This window comes from Populus euphratica, unplaced genomic scaffold, assembly GCF_000495115.2.
Source record: "Populus euphratica unplaced genomic scaffold, PopEup_1.0 scaffold2.1, whole genome shotgun sequence".
Lineage (NCBI taxonomy): Eukaryota > Viridiplantae > Streptophyta > Magnoliopsida > Malpighiales > Salicaceae > Populus > Populus euphratica.
Window position 1 is genome coordinate 7323173 of NW_011499846.1, and position 12236 is coordinate 7335408.

The 12236-nt window shown below is 33.2% G+C and overlaps 3 protein-coding genes across 5 annotated transcripts; 1 reads left to right on the forward strand and 2 right to left on the reverse strand.

Annotated features, from left to right (window-relative positions):
* LOC105136996 (uncharacterized) lies at window positions 1-1699 on the forward strand. 2 transcript variants are annotated; one of them, XM_011042539.1, is made up of 5 exons: window positions 1-326; window positions 417-535; window positions 654-842; window positions 920-971; window positions 1058-1699. In XM_011042539.1, exons 1-5 carry the CDS (start codon window positions 54-56, stop codon window positions 1163-1165), a joined length of 741 nt encoding a protein of 246 aa, XP_011040841.1. In that variant the 5' UTR covers window positions 1-53; the 3' UTR covers window positions 1166-1699. The 2 variants fall into 2 exon arrangements, with proteins under 2 accessions (XP_011040841.1, XP_011040850.1); XM_011042548.1 differs by having other exon boundaries at window positions 771-842.
* On the reverse strand, window positions 793-4273 carry LOC105136984 (putative pentatricopeptide repeat-containing protein At1g12700, mitochondrial). Of its 2 annotated transcripts, XM_011042521.1 has the most exons (3): window positions 4052-4273; window positions 2492-3995; window positions 793-871 (listed from the first exon to the last, which is right to left on the reverse strand). In XM_011042521.1, exon 2 carries the CDS (start codon window positions 3929-3931, stop codon window positions 2507-2509), a length of 1425 nt encoding a protein of 474 aa, XP_011040823.1. In that variant the 5' UTR covers window positions 3932-3995; window positions 4052-4273; the 3' UTR covers window positions 793-871; window positions 2492-2506. The 2 variants fall into 2 exon arrangements, with proteins under 2 accessions (XP_011040823.1, XP_011040831.1); XM_011042529.1 differs by lacking the exon at window positions 793-871 and adding an exon at window positions 951-1211 and having other exon boundaries at window positions 2492-4271.
* Window positions 4274-6576: 2303 nt separating this feature from the next.
* On the reverse strand, window positions 6577-7770 carry LOC105137013 (nifU-like protein 1, chloroplastic). Its single transcript, XM_011042573.1, has 3 exons — window positions 7323-7770; window positions 7094-7230; window positions 6577-6988 (listed from the first exon to the last, which is right to left on the reverse strand). Exons 1-3 carry the CDS (start codon window positions 7657-7659, stop codon window positions 6800-6802), a joined length of 663 nt encoding a protein of 220 aa, XP_011040875.1. The 5' UTR covers window positions 7660-7770; the 3' UTR covers window positions 6577-6799.
* Window positions 7771-12236: the final 4466 nt, after the last annotated feature.

Sequence of the window (12236 nt, forward strand, 5' to 3'; positions counted from 1 at the left end):
TGAAATCATTTGATATTTTTCTCTGCTGGCAAACGGGAAGGCCCGAGGAAAACATGCAAGGCCTCATTTCTTTGAGGAGCTCTCCATGCTTTCTTCACAGTTGCCCTCGCTCTTCCAATACAAAGCATCTTGTATCTAAACCTCATTGCAGTTTAAGAAAGCGAAGCACAAGTAGTCTAAGAAGCACTTTGCCGTCCATTTCCCTCTCGCTTTTCGGTTCAGGGTTCTTCTTAGGTCCCCTCATCGATGGACTTCACTCAAGAGTGAATCTCGTGGTATACCAAAATGGGTCAATCGACATCGGTCCTCTTCACACAAACATTTGGGTAATGTCTGGTACTTTTGTTGTTTCTTGGTCCATGAGTAGCACCACCCAGATTAGTTCAGTTTTACTTCTGCAATTATTGATGCTGTAGGTTCCTCCCTTGCTTGGATTGTTTTACTGCTCTGTCGGGTTGCTGCAACTGTTCTTGGATCAAAGGGCACCTTCGAAGGTTCCAGAAGGAAGCCTAGAGAAAACAGCAATTGCGTTAGTGTAAGTACCTCCCGATTAATTTCTTATACTTGTAACACAATAAAAGGAAAAAAAAAAGTGTGTATACATGAAAGAAAGACATGTTGTCTTACATCTCCCAACATGTTGTTTAACACAGAGCACTGTTGCTATTCATCGAATTGAGTGCTGAAATGTATAGAGCTGGAATAGCAGACAACATCGAGGCTTACATATTATTTGCATTAGCAGAATTGATATGGTTTTACCTGGACAGAACATGGATTGGATTCACCCTGGCTTCCATCATAGGCCTCTGCTGTCCGCTAGCTGAAATTCCCATAATGAAGGCCACCCTATCTCACAATAAAACATCAACTGCAACAATTGAAAGGCATATGTAAGTGCTTATTGATCTCATTGCAGGTTGTTCCACCTTTGGTATTACCCACAAGCAAACATTGAGATCCTTGGTCAGGTAATTCAATATGATACAAATCAACACAATAAATAGCTAAACCTATGATTGATCAAGAAATTAAACGCCATATTCATTTTATGCAGGGTTTAGTCACTTGGACAACCACTTGCTACTTTGTTTACACACCATTTCTGATCAGTTTATCACGCTGGTTGAGATCAATGATAACTCCTGCCAACAAGTCTGCTTAGAGATGGTCGGAATTTCTTCCGCAACAGGAACTAGAATTGAAACAACCTACTCAAGAATAAAGGGAATCTGTTACATGCTGAAAGTGATTACAAGATAACAAGAGCTAAATGAGGAGTTGTTTCAGAGTAGAATAATTTTTTTTTCCTTTCCTCCTTTAAAATGGAAAACGTTGAAGTATCCATGAACACTTATGCAAGTGTATCAAACGAAAAGAAAAGGTCTAGCATGTGGAAAGTGGATTAGTAAATGGAAATAGATGGAATAAAACTAGTACAAACATTGATCAGAAAATTATACACAAAAAAGAAACACAAATTTGAAATTGATTAATAGTGAATAATGAACTTGTATGGTGAATGTTAGAAGAATAGAAGTAGGAAAGCAAGCAGGCAAACCATGACCAGTAGTTATTTCCATAGCCCTACATTTTTTAGTTTCGTTTGAAATTTTGGTGGTTGCTTTAGTGATTGTTTTTTGAGCTTTTTTCCTGTCACAACACAGAATGTAAAACAGTAGCTCTGCAGTTTCTTTCATTAATTCAGTTCGTTCATTCATTCTTCAAGAAACAAAAAACAACTGTATAATTCAGTGCTATGTATTAGGCACCATACCGTCACTGCTATATTTCTACCAGTGCTGTAATTCAGATCATTCATTCTTTCAACAGTAATTCAGTGGTATATTTATATCTGGGCACCATCCTACCTGTATAATCAGAAGAGTGGTGGAAACATTCATTCAGATGGTAACTAATGCCAGAGACTGTCTCCCTCATTCAGGCACTAAAATATGATTTTTGTTTTGATACTTCAACTGCAACCCATGAATCAGAATAAGGCTAGCGAATTCCTATTAAAGACTGTTGCTTTTTTCCCTCCAAATTACCAAAAGGATATTTAAAGCACTCAACTAGTTGAGAATGAAACATGCAACTTATAATTTTGGAATGATGCTGAAAAGATATCACCTATATCACCAAGATCAACCAAATGAAGTAGGGACCAGGATACTCGTAAAGCAACGGCACCACAGCTTACACCACATGATCAACCCTCAGTGGATGTTTCAGGCATCATAAGACTTGGAAATTGAACAGATTTTTAAATTTAGAAAAGGGAGGGGCAAGATAAAGGTAGAGAAGCATTTACATGCACACACAAACAATAGATTATGGACGTGCAACTCTATATAGCACAAATGGATATGAATGCCAACACTGGAAATGCCCCCAGTGTTAAACCAAATGTATAAAAGTTGCAACGGTAATAGAATCTACTTTTAACTTGCCACGTCAATCAAAGAAGCATGGAATATTGAAAGCTTACTTCATATTTAACACCTCAATGATCCTCACAAAACCCTATTAAAGTTTTTAGAGCAGGAATGTTGTTAGTGGGCAAATCATTCAGCAAGGCTGTGGTGGCAGCATCTGCAGAGAATCCCCGATTGACCATTTCTTCCACAAGTTGCCTTGCCATTGATGGATCCTTGTGTTGGAGAAATCCTTGGATAATGACATTATAGGCGCATTTGTCAGGTGTACATCCATCCTCTTCCATTTTTCTAAAAAGCTTATAAGCTTCAATTATTAGTCCTTCTTTGCAAAGTGCACCAACTAATGCAGTGTATGTATAAACATTAGGCTTCAATCCTTCCTCAATTAATCTAGAAAACAATTCCTTTCCATCCTTAAGCTTCCCACACTTGCACAAACTATCAATGAGTATGGTGTAGATTACCAAGTTAGGTTTCACATTGCTCCTTTGCATCTCTTGAAATAGAGCAAATGCCTCTTCAAGATTCCCATGTTTGCACAGGCCATCAAGCAACACTCCATAAGTCATTATATTTGGCATGTGGCCATGAGCACAGATGTACCTGAAAAGCTGTTGCGCAGCCAAAGGTCTCCCTGCTCGACACAAGCCACTTATGATAGTAGTAAAAGTAACTATGTCAGGAACTAAACCTTTTCTCAACGTTTCATCAAGAAGTTGCACTGCCTCCTCAATCCTTTCGATCTTACAGTATCCATTCATCAAACTAGTGTAAGTATAAACATTAGGCGTGCAGCCCTTACTCATCATTAAATCAAATACGCTTCTAGCTTCATCCATTTGCCCTCGCAAGCAATACCCATCAATCAGTGTACTGTAATTAACAACATTTGGCACACAACCTACCTTTTCCATTTGCTTCAGAAACCCAAGCGCCTCATTGGCTTTCCCGCTTTTAGAAAGACTGTTGATTATCACATTATAAGTATATACATTGGGTTCAAGACCTCTCACCAGCATATCGTCATACAACATCATAACTTGATCCATTTTTCCCTCCATGCAAAGCCCATTCAATAAGGTAGTAAAGGTTACAACACTAGGTTCCAACCCAAGCTTAAGGATTTTGCTCAAAACAGACAACCCAAAATCAACGCGATGTAAATGGCAGAAGCAATTAATCAATATACTTAAACTATGTATATCCTGTTCGATTCCTAGAAATTCTATTTCTTTGGACAAATAAACCACGGTCTCATAATGTCCCATTCTAACAATCGATGAAAACAATTTACTAAATTCGACTATACAAGGCAGAGGTTTCCTAAGAAGCATGAGCCTGAAGGATGCTAAAGCACCATCCTTATCTTTGAACCATACCTTGTTATGCCCGCTGCCGCTGCTCAAAGAAGAGAAAAAGAAGCCCATGATACCTATTTGCTGTTGAAGACGAAATTTAACAAGAGCCCGAAAAATCACCATCGCCGCCATTATCGTCTTTCTTCACTGCCCCTGTTTTTATTTTCCCCTTCTTTCTTTTGAAATGAAGAGAGAGGGGTGAGTTTGCAAAAAAAGTCTCGAACTTTTTGAAGGGAGACACGTGAGAGAGAGACAAGTCTCGGGCTCTCAGCTCCAATTTCTGCTCAAGTTTCCTAAGAGGAGCTCTCCTTACTCCTGAGGGGTCTTAGGGTTTAGCTCTAATAAAAAAATCTTTAATCAATTAAAACAAAGTGGTAGGTAGGTAGAGCATTATTTTCTCAACCATAACTAAGGTGGAAAACCTTGAATTTTAGGAGTGAAGGTGAAGTAAATTAAAGAGAAAAAATAAATTAATAATAGGGGTATGGAACAAGGAATAACTCTTGAAGGGCAACCGACCGCACGTGAGAGAGAGACAAGTCTCCGGCTCTCAGCTCCAATTTCTGCTCAAGTTCCCTAAGAGGAGCTCTCCTTACTCCTTAGGGGTCTTAGGGTTTAGCTATAATAAAAAAATCTTTAATCAACTAAAACAAAGTGGTAGGTAGGTAGAGCATTATTTTCTCAACCATAACTAAGGTGGAAAACCTTGAATTTTAGGAGTGAAGGTGAAGTAAATTAAAGAGAAAAAATAAATTAATAATAGGGGTATGGAACAAGGAATAACTCTTGAAGGGCAAAATATACATTTTGGCTTGGGAGTGTGAAATAAGCTTTAAATTTGAGCAGAGGTGACAATTTCCTTGTCAATGCCAACATAATCAACCTGTAAAAATAGGGTTATAAGTTCACTAATTTAACTCATGACCCATATTTACAAATAACCAACTATTAAGTAATCTCAATACAACGTTTTCGGTCTTCTTGAAGTTTTTATTTTGATGGGATGTTTGAAAATATAATAATAGTTTCTTTTTAAAATATTTTTTATTAAAAAATATATGAAAATAATATTTTTTATTTTTTAAAATTTATTTTTGACATAAACACATTAAAACAATCTAAAAATATATATAAAAAATAATTTTAAACAAAAGCAAATAAATTTTAGCTAATCTCTATTTGGACCGCAACCCCAAGGAATATATACCTAAGAAAGAAACATGGAATATATACCTAAAAAGAAACATGTTGAATGGTAATATTAATAGTCTGTAGTTTCTCTTAAAAACAAAAACAAATAAACTTTAGCTAATCTCTATTTGGACCGCAACCCCAAGGAATATATACCTAAGAAAGAAACATGGAATATATACCTAAAAAGAAACATGTTGAATGGTAATATTAATAGTCTGTAGTTTCTCTTAAAAATGATAATAAGTTGACATGTTGAATGGTAATATTAATAGTTTGTAGTTTCTCTTAAAAATGATAATAAGTTCAATGGAATTCAACTTGAATCTTAGATTAGTGAGGCGAATCCAAAGTATTTTAAGGAATTTTCATGTTTAGAAGAGATATAATTTAATTAATTTTGTTTTTCATGTAACCGCATCACCTTTTTCTTATTCCTTCAAATATCTCTAAAAATAGAGATGGATAGATAAATATTATAGAAACACTAGTTTTAATTTTGATGTTTTTAGTAGTTTTGTAAATTAAAGAGACTAACCTCTTAATTTTTTTATACAAATTTAAAATTTAATTTTTAACGCTCAAAATAATTATAAACATGAAATCTAGAGTTCAAACTTTGTAAGTAACAGTTAAAATTTAAAACCCATCCAGTCCAAGATATGCATTAGCCTCACTTTATTTTGTATTTAATTTCTAAAAAATTAAATATTTGAAAGCGTAGATAATCCCGTAATCCTATACATAAACTGAAGGCTTGTGGATAAGTGTTGATTGATCTGACTGGTACCAATTTTCAGGTTCTTCCACCTTTGGTATTGCCCGCAAGCAAACATAGCAGTAAACGTCCATTAATAGCTAAAACCTGCAGTTGCTTAAGAAAACAGGTAAATGTTCTTTGGACATCCTTGGTCTTGTAATTCTTACGACACTAAACTATACCATTAATAGCTAAAACCTGCAATTGCTTAAGAAAACAGGTAAATGTTCTTTGCATGCTGGGATCGATCACTTGGACAGCCACTTGCTACTTTGTTTACAGGCCATTTCTGGTCAGGAAATTCTTATAACTTCTCCTGGCAAGGCTGCTCAGGGACCATTTCAACTGGAATTGAGAAAACCAACTCAGGAATAAAGGGAATCTGCTATGCACTGACAGTGTTCATGAAATAACAAGAAACGCTAAATGAGAAGAGCAGTTTCAGAGCACAATTTTTTATTTTTTTTCCTCTTTTAGAGAGAAGACATGTTGATGTATCGAGAGGACGCTTCTGCAAGTATATCAAAAGAAAAACGAGCCTAGCAAGTGGAAATATCTAGCAAAGGGAAATACAGGGATAAAACAAATACTAACACTTATCGGAAAACCATGCATCATTTACAAACAGGGAACCACAAATTTGAACTTAATCAATAGTACATAATGAAATAAAAGATCAACATATGGCGAATGTTAGATGAACAGAAGCAGGAATACAAGCAGGTTAGCCATGTCCAGCAGTAATTTATATTCATTTTTTAGCGCAGTTTGAAATTTTGATGGTTGAGCTATCCTGGCACGCCAGAGAAGGTCCAGGAACAGTAGCTCTGCAATTTCTCTAATTAATTTTATTCGTTGATTCTTCGAAAAAGTATACACCCATGTTCGCATCAGAAGAATAACAGAAGACATGGAAAAAGAAGGGGGAAAAAAATACAAGAGACAAGGGCTGCATCTAAGCTTAACTATAGATTAAAGTGCAGCAGTCTTCCATGTATTTCTACATGGTTAGTCAGCAAACTGGATTTCTGATACAGATCCTTGCGGATCTAGCCAACAAAAACAACACCCACAATGTCTGGAAACTTCTCCTTAATTGCTGCTTTGATTCCTGAACCAATAGACTCAGGTCCCGTGTACTCAACACGGCATTCCCCATTCTCAACAGATAGCACTTCCACGCTCCCTCCAAAGTTTTTAATAGCTGGTCTCAGTATATCCAGATGATCATTTACTGCCTACATTTCCACAACAGACAGAATTAAATTACTATTACAATAATCAAACAAATTCAACACAAAAAAACTAAAAAAAAAGAAAGGGTATTGCAATATGGGACTTGCCTCAACGGTTGTCTCCTTTGGTTCTTCGAAAGATAATTGGCGAATATCTCGAACAGCATCTCCAAATTTTTCTTTAAGAACTCTTTCAATTCCCATTTTCATGGTGGTTTCTGAGCTAGCACAGTTCCCACATGCTCCTGTTATTCATTCAAATTGGGTAAGCAAACCCATCATGTGTGTGTGTGTGTAAAAGTCAGGAAAAATTGGATTCGAGTGAAGAAGAAATGACCTTGGAGTTTGAGAGTGATAACACCATCTTCAACAGACACAACATCGACGTTTCCACCATCAGAAATCAAGTAAGGCCGAACCTCCTCTAGAACAAGGTCTACGTTTCGAGGGTTGAGCTCGAATTGCTGGGCCGAGTGGAGTCCTGGAGATGAGGAACCAGAGGGCGCTGTCGCTTTTATGGCAGATTTTTGGAAGATCCTTCTTCCAATTCCAACAAGTGGTATGCGTTGTTTAGTGATTAAGAATTGGGGTGGGCATGGGCGCGAAATGATTGATGGGATTTTCGGACAAGAAGGTAGGATTTTGGGCAGTGCCGTTGACGCCGAAGATGCCATGATTTTTGTGTTTTTTTTTTTAAGGCGAAGGGGATTGAATTTGATTGTTTTGGGAATTCCTTGCCAGCCTGCCTGTCTGCCGTGCTTTGTTCCGGCCTCACCTGCCGGGTAATTAGCAATCTAGCTGCGGTTTTTTTTTTAATTATTTTTTATTTTAAAAAATATATATTTTTTTTAATTTTTTAATATTACTTTAAAATCATCACATTAAAAAAATTTAAAAATATATAAAAAATAATTATAAATAAATTTTTTTAAAATTTTCATAAAATATAATTTAAAACACAATTTCAAATGGTGCTTAAATAATTTACTGAAGTTTTGTTTTCAGCATTTGGTTGCTATCCCAAAAAACAATAAAAATAAAAATAAAATTGTGTTTGATAATAGTGTACAAAATAAATTAATTGTCTCTTTATTTTATTTGGTTATGGTAGATAAAACATGATAAAATATTTTAAAAAATTATTTTACTTTTAATATGTATTGGTATCAAATTTACATATTTTTAAAAATAATTAGATATTATTTTTTTATTTAGTTTGTATTGAATGTAAAAATTAATAATATTATAATAAACATAGTTATAAAATCAAGACTGCCTAGCAGATTGACCGAAAACGGGGGCTTAGATTGATCTAAGTTTAAGAAAAATAAATAAAAAAAGGATTAACTCGACTTGAATTTGTCAAAAACTCGAATCCATCCAGATAGAAAAAATGGTCAAAACCCTTAGACTTTTTAAAAAAAAAAAAAATTGATCAAAATAAGATTGTTTTAATTATTTTTAAATTTTTTTAAGGTTAATTGAGCTGACTCTCCTAATATATGACCTGAACTCTATCTCTGGTTGACTCCCGAGTTGGATTTGAAAACTTTGATGATAATTATTTTTATTCATACATCAACTTGGGTCAACCAAGATTGACCCTCTTGTCTTGTCACTCTGACCTTGCCTCAGTTGACCATCAAGTCATGTTTTGAAATTATGATAATAATTATTTTTATTCTCATATAAACACGAGTTGACCCTTCCAACATGTGATGTGAACCCTAATTTATATTAGAAATTTTATGAAATGAATGAGGAAAATAAAAACAAATAATGTAAACATATGTAAATTGAACATTTGAATGAAATAAATGTTTTTTGATTTTGAGATCATAAATAAATTGTTTGTGTGCTAGTTTTTTAAAAATAGAATACAAAAAATAGCTAAAAAAACATATAAATGCAAATAAAACTTAAATGAAAGTAAGGCTTGAGGAAAGAAAGGTATTGAGATGTAAATTAAAAAAAATATATTACTTAACAATTAAAAAGGTGCAAAGTAAGAATATAGTGGACATTAATGAAATTGTTGAAGTGTATGGGGGGGCACTCACACGTGCATATGTGGCTGACTGGAAAGGAAAAGGAAAGAAAGAGGGGTTTTGGAGAGTTCATGCCAAATCCTCCGATTTCTCTTGGAAATTCATGTGATATACTAGTTTCAATGAGGATTTAGTGGAATAAACACATAAAACACCCACTAAAAAAGACTTGGGAAAGAAATCGAATGAGAGAAAAAAGAGGTCATAGTTTGGTGAGAAGAAAGAGAAAGGGCTTGGAAATTTTGAATAGTTGGCATTTAAAGCTTAGATTATTTCTAAGGGATCTAGAATTCAACAATGTAAGCTTGAGTTGGTTTGTGATGATTATTAGATAGATTAAAGAATTTTAAATTAGAGTTTGTCATGGAATTAAAGGAAATATGATTTTCTTTGAGATTGAGTTATGTTGACTGTAATAAGAGAAAATGAGAGAGAAATAATTGAGAAAATTGAAAGAGAACATGTATTATCTTGATGAAAGTTTCGGCCTATGCTAAGAAAAAAAAAGGGTTTGAACTCAATTCATTTAATTGACATGAAAATTAAGCGGTATAATATTCACTTACATTAAAAAAAATAACAGGTGATGTATGAATTGTGATAGATTTTTTAAAAAAATGCATGATTCCTTGTGTTGGATTGAGGTTGTTGATTTAAATTAACATAGTAATCATGTATGAATGTGTTGTTTTAAAAATAAAAATAATTGACCGGAAATAAAATCATAGAGTACAACGTAGCTTTGTGACTAACAAAAAAAAAAAGAAATAACTTAGAAGTTGATACAATCATGATAATGTTTGTGAGATGTGATGAATATGTGTACATGATTGTGCAAATAATAAATTAGAGGAGTTGAATTGTTTCTATGCAATGATAATGAGTTCCTAATTAATTATTTGCTTATACTATTTTAATAGGTGACTATAATGGGTAGTTTTAGGTGCGTTAATGGCATGGTTGAGTTTTTCCTTTTTAAGTAAACTTGTAGTTTTGTACCTTAGCTTCCATAAGAGATAAGCCACACCTAGAACTAAATTCTATAACTTTGGTTGTGATGAAAATAAGGAACGGTGTTCTTAAAGTAAGACTTTAATGGCAGAAGTTATAATAATGAAATTTAAGTATGCGATAAGTGTGTAGGAATTATAAGAAGTTTTGACTATTAATTAAATCGAGAATGTAGATTGAATGAGAAGTTTAAATGAGAATTCAATATAAGTTAAATTATAGATGAGGATTGAGTTAAAATAAATCAACTTAAATGGTATTATATGAAATGAGTATTAAATGAAAAGTGATACGGTATTCTTGTTGGTACAAAAAAATATATGCATAACAATAAAAAAAATATATCTAAAGCACAAACAACAAGTAAGTGGATACCACCTTGATATTTTGGTACTAAAACAAATTAATGTAATTTCATTTAATATGCCTTATTTTTTAAACTAGTACTCATGTGATTAGAACTAGCTTTCCAAACCATCTAGGTGGTGGCCAAGTGGTAAAGACTTGGGACTAAGGGGTTTGCTCCCTCTGTGGTCTCAGGTTCGAGTCCTTGGTTGCTCATATGATGGCCACTGGAGGCTTACATGGTCGTTAACTTCAGGGCCCGTGGGATTAGTCGTGGTGCGCGCAAGCTGGCCCGGACACCCCCGCGTTGATATAAAAAAAAAAAAAAAAAAAAAAAAACTAGCTTCCCAGTAATAGAATTAGCACCTGACAATAAGTGCAAACTAATTTCTTATTAATGTGACTAGTGCCTAGTAATGGGTTAAAGGACTAACTTTCTAGTAATGAGACTACTAACTAGTAATAGGTAGAAAAATCAATTATTCAGCATAATAAATAGTGCTTAGAAATGAGCAAAAGAAAACTGGTTACATAATGATGGGGCTAGGTCCAATAATAGGTGGTGGAGCTAAACACCTGGAAATAGGAGATCATGTTGGTAATGGTCTGGTGGCATTAGGTTGATAGTGACCTAGACATGTCATTTATTATGATATTTTGATAAAATCATAAAAAGAAGATAAATTAAAATTGATGAACAAAGATTAAAATGTACCATTAAAATTATTTTATTGATTGTATGTTTCATGATATAGTTATATTTATAATATGTGATAAATTTTATAGCCATGTACAAAAATATAGATATATGACTTGAATTAATGAACAAGTAATTAATAATCCTTTTGTAATATGCCTAGATAGCATTAATCCACGTGATGTGATAATACTTTTGATTAACTCTCACCAGGTTATTACATGTTTACAACTTTTTTTAGACACGTAATAATTATACATGTTGATAATTTGGATTGTTCTAATTACTTTTATGATAGGTATCAAAACTATAATTATTAAATGAATTTTTAATGACAAGTCTATTTCAAGTGTTTGATTTATTTATACATCATTTAATTATACATATATTATAACTTTGAGTTGTGTTTATGTGTGATGAAGTCCAAGATGGTTAAACATGATTGCGATGTTGATTTGTTGTGTATTTGAAGTTGTCAATAACTTGATACAGTTTAATTATAGAGAAAATTTCACCAAAATTTCAACATATATATATATATTGTTATATTGTTATCCAAATATAAGAGGGTGTTGCACATAACTCGGGTTGGTTTAAATTAAGATTTTAAAACTATGATAACAACTATTTCTATCATTACGTATCATAGTTTGACAATTTTAGAATAAAAAGTTTTTTTAAAATGATATTTTATAAATAAAAAAATAAAAGATATTGTTTTTAAAGGCATGTCTTTTTTGTATTTCCTTACAAAAATTCACTTTAAAATTGCCTGTAAAATAAATTTATTTTTATATGCTTGTCTTTATTTATATGTTTCTTTCATCAAACATATTTTTTTTTGTCATAAAAATGTAACCAAGTGCTATTTTACATATTAAATCAAAATCCTTTAAACGTAAAAAACAAAATTGTATAAGTGACACGACTAAAAGATTGATGTCTTCTTCCAAGTGCAGGAGTGTCGAAGTAATAAATAACTCGGCAAGACCGGGGTCGAACCACAAGGAGGTTAATTATACAAATTATAAATGACAATAGTACAACAACAACAATAATAATAATAGTAATAACAATAATAACAACAACGACAACGACAATAATAATAATAATAATAGTAGTAGTAGTAGTAGTAGTAGTAGTAGTAGTA